This window comes from Berghia stephanieae, chromosome 7 (genome assembly GCF_034508935.2).
Source record: "Berghia stephanieae isolate SIO BIC M18660-M18661 chromosome 7, UCSD_Bste_1.3, whole genome shotgun sequence".
Lineage (NCBI taxonomy): Eukaryota > Metazoa > Mollusca > Gastropoda > Nudibranchia > Aeolidiidae > Berghia > Berghia stephanieae.
The window spans coordinates 34,892,136-34,910,048 of NC_088366.1; the positions used below are offsets into that span (position 1 = coordinate 34,892,136).

The window sequence follows — 17,913 nt, forward strand, 5'->3', positions numbered from 1 at the left end:
AATGATTTATTATTATTGGTCCATTATTCTTACTATTACTACTACTGTTATTGTTATTATTATTATTGGTGTCCAGTCAGAGATGGTTTAAATCAGCATATTCTCCATTCATGTGTAGCTCTTTAATTTGAATTATGCCTCTCTGTCATAAATGGTTTTCAACAATTAAACAAATTCCAGTTGTATATATGACGCCTGTTTTTCACTAAAACCTTTCATAATGTATTGGAGATTTGCATAAAATATGCATATTAGCCTCGAATATACTTTTAGTGTTCTCAGACCTTATTGATACATTCACTATTTGTTACAAATATTATTTTGATTAAAGATAAAATTAAATCTGGAAAAAATTGGAAGGTATTCAATCAGAGAATCAATTGCTTATATAGATTAAACATTGCAATGATTATATTCCTTTATTAATTTATGAAATATAAGTTCAATCTCTTTAAAGCTAACATCTTGATCTGATTATTATTTTTTTTTTTTTTTCGAGCAAGCTTTTGTAACGGTTTAAGATCAAGAGAATTAGTTACTCCATTTTTAGGTGTGTTTATCTTGTCAAAGTAAAGAGGTAGGAATTCTCCAATGTATAGAGGTTCATTTTACTATAACTACTATTATAGTGTACTACTTAAAGACCATTATGGTGCATGAAAGAAAATATATATGCAATTTCCTACTTTTAAGCCAATCTCCCGAATTTTTGCCCCAAAACGTCTTCTCAAGTGACGCAGTTATGCTTTTCTAAACATCCTAAGTTATTTCATTTATTTTACAATTGTGCTTCTTGTGTATTGGTCCTTATCAAAGTTGAGGCAGTTGGGTTCTTTCTTTATTTTGTCTGTTCTGAAATTTTGATCTCATTGTGGAAAATGTCATTTCATAACGATTCAAATGAGCTGGAACTAAACTGGATAATTTAGCAACATTTAGACTAGCCTCTGTCATTTTAAACTTGTTAATGTTAGTAGTGGTAATTAAAAAGGCTGACTTTTATATGTTGCGATTCAATGGGGGGGGGCACACGTCATCTCCTCATCCCGGGCCAAATGGGCGTTCCTTATTTTATTTCTGAAAAGTCGGCAGCTATGAATTACATTTTTTTTTGCCCATTATTTTGCATTCTACGATTGACAACTTAATTGTATTGATCACTGAATTAAGATGAAACTTATTTCGTAAAAGACCCTTTAACCTAAGACACTCTAAGTCATCTGGGCTCTAATTCATGGAGCGGGACTACGACGATAGTCCTAGACTAAATCTGTGGTCTCAGACTAAAAGGCATTCTAAGCTATTCATGAAGCCGGACTACGCGACGTCTTAGACTAAACGAGGGACTAAACGGGTGAAATTTACACCCGCGATTTAGCAGGCGTAAATATCGTAGTCTGTGACTAAATTTCTAAATCATAATATGTGCTCTACACTGGGGGAAATAATTGTACAGTGATTAGAACAAGGATACCCGGCAGTTTTTGATTTTATATTTATTTTTATTTAATTATTTATGTATTTATTTATTTGTTTTTCTTTTCTTTTCTCGAAGATTCGACAATCGCACATACACTCCTCATCTTGCCCATTCAAAACACTCTCCAGGGACTACTCCTCCCCCCCCCCCCCCCCCCCCCCACACACACACACACACACACACAGTTTCATTGTAACTTCCTCCTACTACTACTACTACTACTACAGCTACTTTCACTATTATCATTACTCCTACTACTACTACGACAACTACTACTTCTACTTCTACTACTACTACTACTACTACTACTACTGCTGCTGATGCTACTACTACTACCTCTACTACTACTACAATCACTACTACTACTCTACTACTACTACTACTAGTAGTAGTAGTAGTGGTAGTAGTAGTAGTAGTACCACTACTACTATTTTCACTATTATCACTACTACTACTATTATCACTACTGCTATTACTACTACTACTACTACTACTACTACTAGTACTACTACTACTACTACTATTACTACTTCTACTACTACTTCTACTACTACTATTACTGCGACTACTATTACATTTCTATTATGTCTTTTATCGTCCATTATTTCTAGAAATTTCAGTCTCTCACTGGCCTTATCATTTCTATCACACCACGCTAACGATTCGTTCACACTCCAACCATCGTTGAGTACAGACGATCCAATTTATACAACATTTCATTTTATTTGTTTTTTGTTGTGTTGACGAAGGGTTTGTACCCGAAATGCCCATTGTCTGTATTGTTCCCACCGATTCCTCTCCATCATTATTCTTTCGTTAGTATTTTTAGGACCCCATGCTTCAGGCAGTGCCCACCACTTTATTTATTTGTTTTTCTTTTCTTTTCTCGAAGATTCGACAATCGCACATACACTCCTCATCTTGCCCATTCAAAACACTCTCCAGGGACTACTCCTCCCCCCCCCCCCCCACACACACACACACACACACAGTTTCATTGTAACTTCCTCCTACTACTACTACTACTACTACAGCTACTTTCACTATTATCATTACTCCTACTACTACTACGACAACTACTACTTCTACTTCTACTACTACTACTACTACTACTACTACTGCTGCTGATGCTACTACTACTACCTCTACTACTACTACAATCACTACTACTACTACTACTACTACTACTAGTAGTAGTAGTAGTGGTAGTAGTAGTAGTAGTACCACTACTACTATTTTCACTATTATCACTACTACTACTATTATCACTACTGCTATTACTACTACTACTACTACTACTACTACTAGTACTACTACTACTACTACTATTACTACTTCTACTACTACTTCTACTACTACTATTACTGCGACTACTATTACATTTCTATTATGTCTTTTATCGTCCATTATTTCTAGAAATTTCAGTCTCTCACTGGCCTTATCATTTCTATCACACCACGCTAACGATTCGTTCACACTCCAACCATCGTTGAGTACAGACGATCCAATTTATACAACATTTCATTTTATTTGTTTTTTGTTGTGTTGACGAAGGGTTTGTACCCGAAATGCCCATTGTCTGTATTGTTCCCACCGATTCCTCTCCATCATTATTCTTTCGTTAGTATTTTCGGGACCCCATGCTTCAGGCAGTGCCCACCACTCTCTACTTAGAACAATGCTACACCGTGGATAAGTGCCATCGTTACTTATATTTACTAAAAACATTGCACACACACATTCTCAAACAATTTTTACACCCCTAAACTTGTCTCACACTTTTTATTTGTGGGGCCAAAAAAAAATATAATAAAACGATCAAAACAAACACGAACAAAAAATAGATATGATTTCTGTGTTAGTTCGTATGACGCATGCGCAGCTGGAAAAGTAACACATTTCTATGACGTTTTGCGATACGTTTCCGAGGAATCCTCAGTTAAAAATAGATTGACCTCTGTAGTCTGAGACTTCACTAGCGTAGTCAGAGACTTGATAGTCAGGGGCGAAGTCTGACTCCATGAATAGCTTACTTTCCGTAGTCTCAGACTTCCCAAAGTCTTAGACTACAAAGTCTCAGGCTTTGCTATAGTCTGAGACTACCATAGTCTCGGTCCATGAATCAGAGCCCTGAAGATATAAGTTCACAATTATGTTTGACCTTAATGATTAAAACTAGATAGGAGTCATTTGTTCTTCTCACTTAGCTCTTCTATGGTTAAAATGTAAGTTAAGCCCCCTATTTAGTTTTCTTTCATACTTTTCTTGTTTTCTTTTCAAAAATTTAAAAAGACCAGCTGAGATGTTTAAATTTATCAATGAAAACTTCAAGCCAGTTTATAAATGTTTTTTAAAAAAAGTTGTATGCTATTATGTGTGTGATGCACCTAAGATTCTAAAATCTTACCTTGACAGGTTTACCCGAAGATTTTCATCGCCCTGACTGGAAACCAGATGGATCTCCCCCATGCATCATGCAATTGCTCTGTGAGACACACGATGGCCTTGTGGTTGAGGCAAAGACCATCAAGGAACATTGGTGGAAGCCTCATATCAAACGGCTATTTGAGAAGAAAGTAAGTTTGTTGATGGTTTACTCTCACCTCTCCTGCATTTCTTGCAGACATAAGTTATTATCCTGGTTTTTTTTTTATTAATAAAGGAAACTAGATAAGTGTTGATGAGGATGATATTGATAATGGTGTTTAGTGATGTTAGAGGGCGACATTTTGATAAACAAAATCATATTGGCGAGATTGTCATAGCTATTTGTTGTTATTACCACTGCATTATCATTATTACTACTACTACTTCTCTTATCTCAGCATCATAACTACCATTAATATCAGAACATCATCACTACTACCTAAATGCAGCACAATCACAGCTAAATCACAACAACATCACCATCACCAACATTAAAATTACAATATCAATTCCACCATTGAACACCACAATTGATCATTCTTCTACCACCAATATTATCATAATTCAGGCCTGTGAATCTTCCGACAATTGTTGATTGTATGATTTTGCATGATATATTCCGTTTCTCTCTATTTTGCTACAGACACACACACATATCTCCGGCTGTCTCTTTTCCTTCCAATGTGAATTAAATATTTTTCTTCGAATCGTGATTGACTGCTCTCAACAGAAGTTTTCTTTCCTCACGACTTCTTCTTCTTCTTCTTCTTCTTCTTCTTCTTCTTCTTCTTCTTCTTCTTCTTCTTCTTCTTCTTCTTCTTCTTTCTTCTTCTTTTTCTTCTTCTTCTTCTTCTTCTTCTTCTTCTTTCTTCTTCTTCTTCTTCTTCTTCTTCTTCTTCTCTTCTTCTTCTCTTCTTCTTCTTCTTCTTCTTCTTCTTCTTCTTCTTCTTCTTCTTCTTCTTCTTCTTCTTCTTCTTCTTCTTCTTCTTCTTCTTCTTCTTCTTCTTCTTCTTCTTCTTCTTCTTCTTCCTTCTTCTCTTCTTCTTCTTCTTCTTCTTCTTCTTCTTCTTCTTCTTCTTCTTCTTCTTCTTCTTCTTCTTCTTCTTCCTTCTTTTCTTCTTCTTCTTCTTCTTCTTCTTCTTCTTCTTCTTCTTCTTCTTCTTCTTCTTCTTCTTCTTCTTCTTCTTCTTCTTCTTCTTCTTCTTCTTCTTCTTCTTCTTCTTCTTCTTCTTCTTCTTCTTCTTCTTCTTCTTCTTCTTCTTCTTCTTCTTCTTCTTCTTCTTCTTCTTCTTCTTCTTCTTCTTCTTCTTCTTCTTCTTCTTCTTCTTCTTCTTCTTCTTCTTCTTCTTCTTCTTCTTCTTCTTCTTCTTCTTCTTCTTCTTCTGCTTCTTCTTCTTCTTCTTCTTCAATAAGAATTAATCCAAATAAACAAAAGAATCAGCTTAAAAATTTAACACAACCAAACATGAGCGAAGATAAAGCACCTTCTCATGTCAAACACTAGATAGACATTCTTCAAAAAGGTAGGAATTGTTCTCTTCCTTTCAGTTTACAACTAACTCAGACCTGGGACCAGAAACGTGTGTACTCTCTCAAATAATTGGGATTTTTTTTGGTTCCATAAAATAAGGACCTGCTTATTTTGTATTATATATGAGTGGGGAAAGTGACAGGATTTGACTAGTCAATCGAGTGTCATATCTGTGTTGTGTTTGTTAATTAATCCATATTTTTGTCCTGTGTTTAAAATGTTCTGACAATTTTTTCACCAATCATTTACAGGCCTGATAATTTCTATCTCCCTCATGTGCATTATCATCATTTACTCATTTATCTCATTATCATGAATACTTGCACCATCATGGTATCATCATTATCACCAGTTTTGTCACCTTTATTTCCACCACATCCAACATCATATTATTAGTTAACTGTTTGTTATTGGAAGCTACACCTAAAAGGACAACTACTCGTAGTTGTATGAACGACATTAAAAACTATACATTCAGGATATTCTACATGACAATAGACATTACAAATAAGATTTATACTGGTCTGAGTTTTTTAGAGTGAGGTCAGCTTTTTTAATACTTGTTTTCTCTGGATATCCTGTCAACACACTTTCTTGGTTTTCAAAGGACCCATAGGTGAAATAAGTATAACTAACTAAAACAAGAGAAAAAAAAAACAAAAAAAAACAAGCAAACACTCCTTGATATCCTATCATTTAATATCACTCTCATCATTTATGATCTAAACTGTTTTTTATAACCTTGATGTTTTGGTTGGGTAGTTCAACTATTAGATTTCCAATCCTTTTTTTTTGACAATCAATAGACTAGTCTTGACTGTTATCACCATAGAAATGCTTTTTTTAAAAAAATATTATTTTCTCTTCATCAAAACATGTTTCTTTTTCTTTTTCTTTTCACAGCTTCTCAAGGGAAAATTGGAAACATTGTCCGCCATTTTAGAGATTGGGAGTTTTGAAGAAAATGTGTAAGAGATGCTGTACTTATTTTTATTTTTTTTTCAAATACGACTGCAAATAGTGTGCTGTTCTGACAAATCACTTGTATCGCTTGTATACTAAAATTGCCAATAAATTTGTTTCTAATTCTATTCTGTAATAATGGCTTATGCCAACAGCTAGGCATGATTTTCTTTTTTCTTTTCTGTTTACGTGTAAGTTATTTAATTTTTAATATTTTTTTTGTATCGCTGTTTTAGGGATGGCTTAATTGATTCATGTTTAAACCTTTAAATCCCTAACTTTATTAGATTGAAGCATATCATTTATTATTATTTTCACTGATAGCCTGATAGTCTTTTGTTTCTCTTTATGATCTCAATTTGTATCCTATGTATGCAGCTTTGCAATCTTGTAGTGTGACCCTCAGCTTGTGACCTGTTGGTCCTAGGATCAAGTGTCACTTTAGGTGGCATTAAATTGAGTTTTAGTAATAGATTCTTTACTCACATTATCTTGCTGTACTCAGGTGTGAAATTGAGTACATGATGGTTAATATTGCCTTATATGCGTGATGGTCTCTTTCTACATTGCCCATCAGCTCGAAAAATTTTTTCTTCGTTCTTGTTGATGAAATTACCAAATATTATTTCAAGCTTTATTAACAATTTGGATTTTAATTCAAATTCAGTGGCAATTTCAAGTTCCTTGTTGTCTATTTTCCTCTCTTTTTTTTTGGTCACTTCACCCTCCAGTAAAATGACCAACAATTTTTATGAGGAGTATGTGTTGAGTGTTGGGGATTTTGACGAACGTATCTTTTTGGGAGAGGATGCAGAGGAGGAGATAGGTACTCCAGGTGGGCCAAGCAATGCTGCTGCCTTGACAGAACAGATGCAAGCTAAGAGATCGCTGAAACAACATGTCGATGAAGTGAGTGTTTGCTTCTTGCTTACTTATTTTTTTTATGTGCTTCTCTCACTTAAGGTGTCTTGATAACTCAGTGGTAGAGCACTCGTTTCACAAACAAAGGGAACTACAATATAGATCCCAGATGCAGTCAAGATTTTTTCTGAAATCTCTAGCCACCCAGCAATGTATGGCTAGCGGGATCTAATTGATCTGGTCAAAAGTACTTAACCATCAATTTTTGTGCTGTCTATTTAAGGCCACAGAAACTGGGTTAAAGTCCTTTTCATGGGATTTATAGTTCTGGGACTACTTTTTCCCCTACTTAAGGATGTTAGGGATAAATATTCTCATTTTAATTGCACCAGTTTCATATCATTTAATGTGATTAACAATGCTTCATTTAGTCTCTCAAGAGGCCATTTACATTTCTTACAATATGTCACCTGTTGACATGGAAAGTATTCTCTCAGAGCCATACAGCCAATGTAACCAGAGTTCATTCCCAATTCTGTGATGTAATATAGGCAGTCCCAATTTCTTTTAAGTTGGATACTATTCTAACGTCAAGTATTTTATGCCAAATCTATCGTGCTAATCTACCTACTTACTGCTGGGTAAACAGAGGAATGTTTGCAAAATGCTTTACCTACGGGATACTCAGATCTGCCATTTATACAGGTTTGATTGGTGGGGGGGGGGGGGGGTGAGATAACTATTTGCCAAATTTCGATTTTTATTCCTATGTCTAGATTTGAATTTATAAACCAAATTTGTAGTGAAAATCTGTTGAAAGATGATATATGATAAGAATTGCGATTTTTGACCATATTTAACTAGGTAATTCACATGAATTCTAAATTATTTTAAAGTGATATTCTATAAGATTAAGGATGGAAATCATACGGCTTTGGTTGACACAGATTTGAACTTTTTAAAATTTTTTATTGCTTTTGGCTTTTGACCTTTGGATTTCTGGTTGAGTCTTTGGAGAAGGCTTTTTGCTTAAATTCTCTCATTTATTCAGAAGTAAAACGAGCACCTGACCAGTAACAGTACTGTCTATCCAAAAGAACAAATAGTGCCTTAGAGGCATCATGTGTTTTCCTATCTTCATTTTTGATATTGATGTTGGCTTGTGACCCAGTGAGGACTATAAGATTTTATTAAGTTATCTCAGACTTTAATTTCCCTATAGTCATATTGCCTTGCAGATGGACTTTAAATGTGGTTGCTACCTAGAATATGTTGATAAGAGTGTTAAACTTATGCTTAAAATCTTTTTAAATACTTCTGTTTGATTGATTGAAACTTATTATTCTATTACAGACGAAATCCTTGACACCATCCACCCCTTTGACTGGCCGTCGTTATCTGAAGGAAAAAGACTTGAGTGTGACTCCGGTCTCCACCGCCACACAGAGTGTATCTAGGCTACAGGCCCTGTTATCTGGCACCAAAACCTCTCCCTCAGACATTCTCAAAGATATATTTAAGTAAGTTAAGGAGAATTAGATGGTTTAATGGGCAACTCTTGTTACTCTATTAAGTAGCATTTTCTCTAGTATAAAAAAATGCTATTCTATTTCCTTTTTTGTCTTTATTCTAAAAAGTATCCTCCCACTGAGAGGGGGACAGTCAAATAGGGATTTTTTTTAAAATGACAGAATATATTATTTTTTTGGTTATGTATTGGTATGTGATTAAATGGTTTAGATCATTTCTGGATTATTGTAGACAAATGATTATAGTGGATGAATATAGATCTGATGAGATTGCTCTTGATTGTGGTGGGGTTCCGTAGGGTTCAGCATTTGGACTGGTTCTTTTTGTTTTAAGCGTCATCTTAAAACTTATCTGTTTTTATTTTAGTTGATACTATGGGAAGTGACATTAATGCTAGAGTGCCGCTTTATCTTTATTTTGTGCTTCATATCTTGGGAGTTTCTCTTCAGGACCAATCAAATGGAAACTAAAGGGGTTGCCGGTTGCCCTTTAACGTCATGGTTATGTCATTGTGCTAAATGATTGGCTATTTATTGTTGGAGGATTGTAATTTCAAAGTTAATGAAATGGTCAAAATGTTGGTGAAAACTTTTATTTTCCTCAAAAATTTGATTGACCTCAATCCGATCTCCATGCATTATTTGAGGCCTCAGCTTCAAAGAATTACCCCTAGCAAAAGTTTGCGATTGAAAAAGTTTTTGCTTTTCCTTTTTTTTTTTCGTCTGGGGATATAAATTAATATCTCTTTCTTACACAGATCATGTAGTCAAGACCCGACAGAGGATATCATTAAAAGAGTGAAAGAGATGGGAGAGTTATTCTGTCAACATTATATTAAGGTAATCCACTTTCAATGCTGGCTGTTAACAGAGGATTTTATCATGTCCACTTGTACCAGAAAATGCTTTTTTTTTTTCATTTACATCACGAATTGTTTTTACTTGAGTGAATCGTGTCTTTGTTCAAATTTGTGATCTTTTGCTCATTTGCATACAAGAATGATTTCTGACTTGAGAGTTTGTTGTGCACACTCATTACAACCATAATTGATCAGGTTGTTTTTTTTTTTTGGTCTTTTTAAAAAAATTAAAAATCGGTTTAACTTTAGATTTTAGGATGATATAATTCTATTCTACATCCTTTTATTTCTCAGTCCACAAAAAATGACCCAGGTGCGCATATCGATTTTGCAAGGAGGCGACTACAACTTGGTGAAAGTTTGTATTACAAAACTTTGGAAGAGGTGACAGATGGTGAAAGACGGAGATTGGGCTTGAAGACGAATGACCATCATAAAGTTGATTTGTTGGTAAGCCTTAAATGTCCAATCCTATTTTTTCTGGAGCTGTTATGACCTAGAAGCATTTTGTGCGTAGTAAAACTCTTGAAAACAAATGTCATTATGATGGGTGTTGGGTGATTTTATTAAAATAATTATGATGCAAGTATTTTCTGTGCTCTGGACACTTTAATCATCATTCATTTTCAACACTTTACAGAAAATTTTCAAGCTCTGAATGTGCACTAGATTATAAAGAATATAGTGGTGATGGAAACTGTTTTCTGTAATTCTGACAATTGTCTTTGCTTTTTTTTTCTTTTTCCAGGCACTCTTAGAAAATGAAAGCTTCCACAGATCTTTATTTGCTTGCTGTTTGGAGATTGTCATCTTTTCTTACAACTCACAAAGGTAGTGCATATTAAACTAGTGCAAATGTACCTCTTTTGTGTGGTCGTGAATTGATCAAATAACTCGAATGTAAGCACTATTTAACCTTTTGAGGGAAAGCGAATCATCTTTTTCCAGTAGTTATGTCTTTGATCTGCATATACAGGATTTGAATTGTTTGAATACACTTTGTCTGGATTAATTAATCACTTTATGATGGACAAAGAAACATAATCAAGCACTATTTAACCTTTTGAGGGAAAGTGAATCATCTTTTTCCAGTAGTTATGTCTTTGATCTGCATATACAGGATTTGAATTGTTTGAATACACTTTGTCTGGATTAATTAATCACTTTATGATGGACAAAGAAACATAATCAAGCACTATTTAACCTTTTGAGGGAAAGTGAATCATCTTTTTCCAGTAGTTATGTCTTTGATCTGCATATACAGGATTTGAATTGTTTGAATACACTTTGTCTGGATTAATTAATCACTTTGTGATGGACAAAGAAACATAATCAAATGAAAATTTCCCAAAGTGTTTGAATATGTTTTTTTTTTTTTTTGTACTTTTGTAGTAACAAGAATGTTTATGAATTTATTTTTAAACCCACCCAGAACTTTCCCTTGGATTGTGGATATATTTGAACTCAGTCCATATCAGTTCTACAAAGTCATAGAGATCATCATCCGTGCTGAAAAAGGTCTATCGAGGGATGTAGTCAAACACCTCAACCACGTATGTTTTACAGAAATTTCAGATTCTTTTTTTTTCTTTCTTGTTTTTTAATTCATATCGTTGTTTAATCCATAATGACTTGACTTGATTTCTTTCAAATGATATTTTCTTCCCCCCCCCCCCCCCCCCCCCCCATTTATTTGACCACAACTCTAGACATGTCTGTTTTCATCTGGGCGTCAGTAAAAGTGATATGTCCCGACTTTTTGGTGAAAATGATTAACATGGTATGAAGTTAGAGTGCAATAAAACTTCACCAGAAAGTTAGAAAACCACAAAATTGTCCTGTGCTGGAGCAGTGTACCCTGACTAAGAAAAGTATTGGATGCATAATGAATTGAGATTATATGGTCACTTTTATTCTTTTATGAAATATTTATCTTGCATTGCTCATTTACAGATAGAGGAGAGTATTCTGGAAAGTTATGCCTGGAAAAGCGATTCTCCTTTATGGGAAGCAATAAAAGAGAAACCTATTCCCAAGTGTGGTGAGGTATGTTATTTCCCTCTCTCTCTTGGTTTCAATTTCAATGGAGGTCATTTAACAGTGAATCAGATAGGATACTTTGATCTAATGTTCAGTTTTAGTGTCTACACAACAAACTCACTGCTTCAATTAATTAAACAGTCATCAGAAGATTGGTAAATAGAATTGATGACCAGTTTGTGTCAGAGTTTCTGCTTTTATCAAAGTCACTTTTAGGTGTAATTTTGATGTGTAAGAATTAAAAAGTTACCACTTTTCATATTTTTGTTTTGGTCATGGCATATTGTCATTGTTGTACTGGAATCTGGTATTAGTTTTGTTATTCTCAGCAATCAAAGAATGCTCATTATGGGGCTCATATTTTCATGAGAATGAAATTGTGTATCCATTTTCTGTAATATGTTTAGCTTTGTTGACAGCATGGTGGGTGTAATGTGCACACTTGAAACTTCCAGATCTTGCAGGAGATGGCAATCAAGATACAATTTGCCAGTGATTTAGCAAGATTTACTAAAACTATATAAAGCCTTTGTTGATTGGTTCCTAGATGATTATTTTCTTTTTTTTTTTTTTAAATTGGTCGATAGGCAAGAATATCTGTGAATGGATGAGTTTGAGTCATTGAAATATGGTTGTACCTTTCTAGTTCTATACCTTTTCAAGATTGCACTTGTCACACTTTATCTTTGTTATAGGTTATGCCAGCACATCATCTGGACGCCAACATCGTGATCTCTGTCAAATCTCGTCAAACAGCTACAACTCCACAGCATCCAAGACTGAGGTCTTTGGTTGCGGATGTCAAACCTAACTCAAGAGGTAATTTACCAATGATGGGAGATTTTTTCAACTCCTTGCTCTCAATCCCCCATCCTCTCTTCTCTCTTCTCACTCTGTATATCTCAAAAAAGTAACAACAACCATATGAATAGAATATCGGTAAGAAAATCCAATGTTATCTTAATGCAAATTTGATATAATATTATTTTGTTTCATTTTCCAATTTCAAATGGTGTTTTGTATAAAGGATAGGCAGCAAAAATCCAAGCAACAGGATCCTTTTTGTTGTATGCAATGAATTTGGATAATTTTGAATTAATTTAGTCTGAGTAAATGAAATTGTTTTGTATTTGTGTGAAGATCGCGGTTAAGATTTTTGCTAAGATATTTGGAATTCCCCTTAAGACATGCAAATCTTGACCACCATGGCTGATGTGTTCTACATCTTTCCATAATCTTGCAATCTCTTTATACACCCCCCGATATCATTTGTCTTTCCTTGCTCTGGAAGGAGACCATTTGGTGTTACCTAGACCCTGCCTGGAATCTGTTGCGTTTATTTATTTTATTAATTTCCTTTCTTTTTTTTTTAGTGAAGGATGGTTTTGTCCTTATAAATCTTCTCTTTTTGATATATATGAATGTATTTTCTGATAAATATGCATTTTGTAAACATTTGAGTAGGTGATGGGATCTATTGCTAGTATCTGGTGGGGCTTTTAGATGGTTTCAATCTAGACATGGATGGATTACTCATGAATCCTCTCCTGTTCTCTGTTTGAGCTCGTTCATTTTATCTTTCTCACGTTTTGATGTTGGTAAGTTTTGATCTGGTGTCTTTTAGTTTCTATCTCTTTACTGGTGTTGAAATTACTTAGTGTCTCAAGTACCATCATACTTCTAAAACGAACAAAACATTGTTTGTCCAATTATTACTGCATAACATTTGCCAGGTCCTCACCAGGCCTCGAAGTGGGCCGGGAAAACCGGGAAAAGCCGGGAACTTTATTTTGAAATTTCCCGACCGGGAAAAGCCGGGAAAATTGGTGAAAATTGTCTTGGGCCGGGAAAAAGCCGTGAGAAAAATTTAGGTGAACAACAACCCAACATGTATTCTTCCGCGTAATCATTACCCAACCTGCGAACGATCGGCTTAGAGCATGGCAGCAGCCTCTTACTCTTATGGCTTCCTCACACTACTATGTTATGACGATCGACCCAATCAGCAAAGTCCGGTCCGCATTCGTAGAGAGACTATTACCATGTTTCCACATCTTCTTCAGAAACACCTGCCTCATCATCAGCGTCTTCTATTTCCTCAGCAGCACCTTCAACCTCTGGTCAGGCTACACTGGACAACTTTGTTTCCAAAGAAGATCTACTAGAGAGTGAGATACTATGGACTCTCCACACCATTGACAAACACCACAGTTTTGCGTCTAACACAGGAATAAATAAGGTGTTTCAACGTGTTTTTAAGGACAGTACAATTGCCAAGAATTTTAGCCTTTCTGACCGCAAAACATCATATCTGACATCTTTTGGACTGGCACCTTACTTCAGCTCCCTGTTGTCAAAGCAGCTAGCAAAGGAGCCATTTGTTCTGCTCTTTGATGAGAGTATGAACAAATCTTATCAAAACAAACAAATGGACTTTTATGTTCGTCTGTGGGACTGTGAGTATGTGAAGACTAAATTCTTTACATCAAAATTTCTTGGTCACGCTACAGACACTCCTGCTAGGAGAGAAGACTATATTAACTGCACAGGGAGCAGCATTTTCCCACTGAATTTTTGCAAGCACATATTTCCACCTACGTTGAGCAATGCATTAAAGGCAGGTTCACCAAGCCTTGTACCGAATCGTTCAGTGTTGTACAAGACGGACTCAAGGATGTGTTCTTGCCTGCAAAACTGGCATTCTTTGTCTCACTCAACAAGCAGGTTGAACCATTCCTCACCAAGTACCAGACCGACAAACCAATGATGCCATTCTTGCACAGAGATCTGCACAGCATTTCTTTTCAACTTCTTGGAAGATTTATTAAGCAAGAGAAGCTTGACATTTTGAAATCTTCAAAAGATATACTTGGATTCAAAGTTGACAACGCTGCGAATCATAAAACAGCACACAATGTTGATGTTGGTTTTGTGGCAGAGAACCTACTGAAAAGGTTGAAGAGGGAAAAAAAGGCTTCTGATTTGCAGATAATGCAGTTTAGAGATGATGCAAAGAAAATACTGGTTGCTTTCATGACAAAATTCCACCTAAAATCCCCTCTTCATTACAGCCTGGTGAAGGACATGTCTTTTTTAGATCCAGCTTACATTTTAGAAAGCAAGAGTGAGGCTAAGGCCAAACTAAACAGAATTTTGATTGGGCTGGTTTCCAAAAGACAGTTTAAAGGAGAGGAATGTGACGAAGTCCTCCAAAATTTTTCAGACTTTGTGGATAAAGTGACTACAAGTGGAGCTCTGTCCTCCTTTTCCATGGACAGAGATCGGTTAGATGTGTTTTTTATACACACCTTGGGTGTAATAATGAGTTTGGTAGACTGTGGAAAGTGATTAAAACACTCCTTCTCCTCTCACATGGACAGGCTACAGTGGAGCGAGGATTTTCTGTCAACAAGGAGATAGAAGATCCAAATTTGACCGAAAGAACCCTTGTTGCCAGACGCCTCGTTGTTGACTCTATTCGTCAGGCAGGAGGTCTTGACAATATACATGTCACCCCGGCCATGTTGGTATCTGCTAGTAGTGCGCACAAGCAATACCAGATATACCTAGACGAACAGCGCAAGAAAGAAAAAGAGAAGACAAGAGGAGTGAAGAGAGTGAATTTGGTAGAGGAGATAGATGGGCTGAAATCTAAAAAAGCTGCACTAGAAACAGATATTAAAGCCCTTTCAGCCAGTGCTGATGAGTATGCCAAGCAGGCTGAAGAGCAAAGGAAAATATCTTTCATTACTCATTCAAATAGTCTTAGAAAAACAATGAGAGAAAAGGAGGCAGAGAAGGAAAAGGTGGAGAAGCAGCTTGATGAAAAGCTGCTTGAAATGAAGCAGTGTTAACATTGTAAATGAAAATGTGATGTAAATAGTGTAATTATAGTCTGTATAGAGGATTTTTATTTTTCAATTTACATTTTTGTGTATACTGTGCTGATTTCTATTTTTGGATTATGGACAATGGATTACAAACTTTCTTTTAATCTTAAATTGATATATACCAATTTGGACATTACTGCTCCTAGAGAGTTAAACAGATATTCAACATAAACAACACTGTGAGTACTTGTACACATTTTATTATTCAATAAGCCATTTCTTTTAGAATTTGATAGCTTTGTCGATTCAAGGTATTCGTATTTCTTTTATTTATAATAGGGTTTCCCACATATACCAGTATGTCCCTCATCGAACACACTACTGGTAGTGGTAACTGGTCTAGATTTGATGGATATGCTTGAAAATTACTACCTTAAAATTTTCCCTAGAGCCTGGAAAAAACCGGGAAAAAGCAGGGAAAAATATTTTCCTGAATCACTTCTAGGCCTGCCTCACATTGCTTAGACTTGTTTTCCTCTTTAAATTTCTTTCAGAACCACTCTTGTCTCCGGGGCCTCCATCTGCAGCTGACAGATTTAGCTCTCCTACCCCAGGCAATGCAAAACGGCGACTTTTTGCAGGTCCAAGCGTCTCAACTCTGCCTTTTTCACAGCCGGGGGGATCTGGCACTGGCACTAGCTCCACTTCTTCAAATAATACGAGTGTTGCCACAACGGCAAACACAGCTGTTGTTGGTGGCAAAAACACCAGTCAGGCACCCACCATTACAGTGATAACATCAAGCTACCAGACAGTTTATGCTGGCACTCAGCAAGGCAAACCTAATGTAAAATCCATTTTAAGAAGCCAGTTGAAAGGAGGGATTTCAGACACCGTCCTGGTTCCCAATAAGGTGAGTTGGGGTTTCATGTCATCATTCAAGCACAGGAGTTCTAAACATTATATTATTCTCAAACAAGATATGAAGTGAATAGAAAAGTGCCAGAAGACAATAGAGAATAAAAATTTTTCGCGGCGGTGGTGGGGTTTGAACCTGCGACCTTATTGGTACGACAACTCCGCCTGGCAGGTGAGAGCGTGGCTCTACCGTGTGAGCTATCCACGAACACAAAAATATTCGTTTCAAACTCAAAGTCATTACTAGATCCCTCTCTCACCCACTTCTTGAGACCGCCGATTCGTTCGTACACCACCATCGCGAATAATTTTGACCAGCAGTTAAGCTTAATAGCCAATATTCTCAACACAAACATATAACATAGAAACGATTGAGACATTGAGTATGCTCCGGTGTATGGGGTGAATTTTTTAATTCAGAAAAGTGAGTGGAGCAGGCACTTATGTTGGTAACAACAAGATATGAAGTGAATAGAAAAGTGCCAGAAGACAATAGAGAATAAAAATTTTTCGCGGCGGTGGTGGGGTTTGAACCTGCGACCTTATTGGTACGACAACTCCGCCTGGCAGGTGAGAGCGTGGCTCTACCGTGTGAGCTATCCACGAACACAAAAATATTCGTTTCAAACTCAAAGTCATTACTAGATCCCTCTCTCACCCACTTCTTGAGACCGCCGATTCGTTCGTACACCACCATCGCGAATAATTTTGACCAGCAGTTAAGCTTAATAGCCAATATTCTCAACACAAACATATAACATAGAAACGATTGAGACATTGAGTATGCTCCGGTGTATGGGGTGAATTTTTTAATTCAGAAAAGTGAGTGGAGCAGGCACTTATGTTGGTAACAACAAGATATGAAGTGAATAGAAAAGTGCCAGAAGACAATAGAGAATAAAAATTTTCGCGGCGATGGTGGGGTTTGAACCTGCGACCTTATTGGTACGACAACTCCGCCTGGCAGGTGAGAGCGTGGCTCTACCGTGTGAGCTATCCACGAACACAAAAATATTCGTTTCAAACTCAAAGTCATTACTAGATCCCTCTCTCACCCACTTCTTGAGACCGCCGATTTGTTCGTACACCACCATCGCGAATAATTTTGACCAGCAGTTAAGCTTAATAGCCAATATTCTCAACACAAACATATAACATAGAAACGATTGAGACATTGAGTATGCTCCGGTGTATGGGGTGAATTTTTTAATTCAGAAAAGTGAGTGGAGCAGGCACTTATGTTGATTCTCAAAGTTGTCCATTATGCAGTTTCAATAGGCAGAGCTGGTTTTGAATGAAAGTAGCACTGATTTCCATTAATTTTTTAAAGCGTAAAATTTGCTAATGAGTGATGGAATACAGTTCAAGCTGATACTCCTGTTTTTCACAAGAGACATTGTCAACAACTTTCTTCATTTCAGTGTTCTTTCTTCTTTATTTCAACACGATACACAGCCCATCCTGCTGTAATAGA

General features: G+C 36.1%; 1 protein-coding gene across 6 annotated transcripts in view; it reads left to right on the forward strand.

The window, feature by feature from the left end:
* LOC144977143 (retinoblastoma-like protein 1) overlaps positions 1 to 17,913 on the forward strand; it is a 49,370-nt gene that overhangs the window by 13,082 nt on the left and 18,375 nt on the right. For all 6 annotated transcript variants that reach the window (XM_078922003.1, XM_078922001.1, XM_078922002.1 and 3 more), the window contains 11 exons: positions 3,896 to 4,056; positions 6,342 to 6,406; positions 7,133 to 7,310; positions 8,616 to 8,782; positions 9,550 to 9,631; positions 9,946 to 10,101; positions 10,400 to 10,482; positions 11,084 to 11,204; positions 11,605 to 11,697; positions 12,387 to 12,510; positions 16,076 to 16,434. In XM_078922003.1, coding sequence (XP_078778129.1) covers positions 3,896 to 4,056; positions 6,342 to 6,406; positions 7,133 to 7,310; positions 8,616 to 8,782; positions 9,550 to 9,631; positions 9,946 to 10,101; positions 10,400 to 10,482; positions 11,084 to 11,204; positions 11,605 to 11,697; positions 12,387 to 12,510; positions 16,076 to 16,434 — 1,589 coding nt within the window. The remainder of the gene's footprint in view (positions 1 to 3,895; positions 4,057 to 6,341; positions 6,407 to 7,132; positions 7,311 to 8,615; positions 8,783 to 9,549; positions 9,632 to 9,945; positions 10,102 to 10,399; positions 10,483 to 11,083; positions 11,205 to 11,604; positions 11,698 to 12,386; positions 12,511 to 16,075; positions 16,435 to 17,913) is intronic.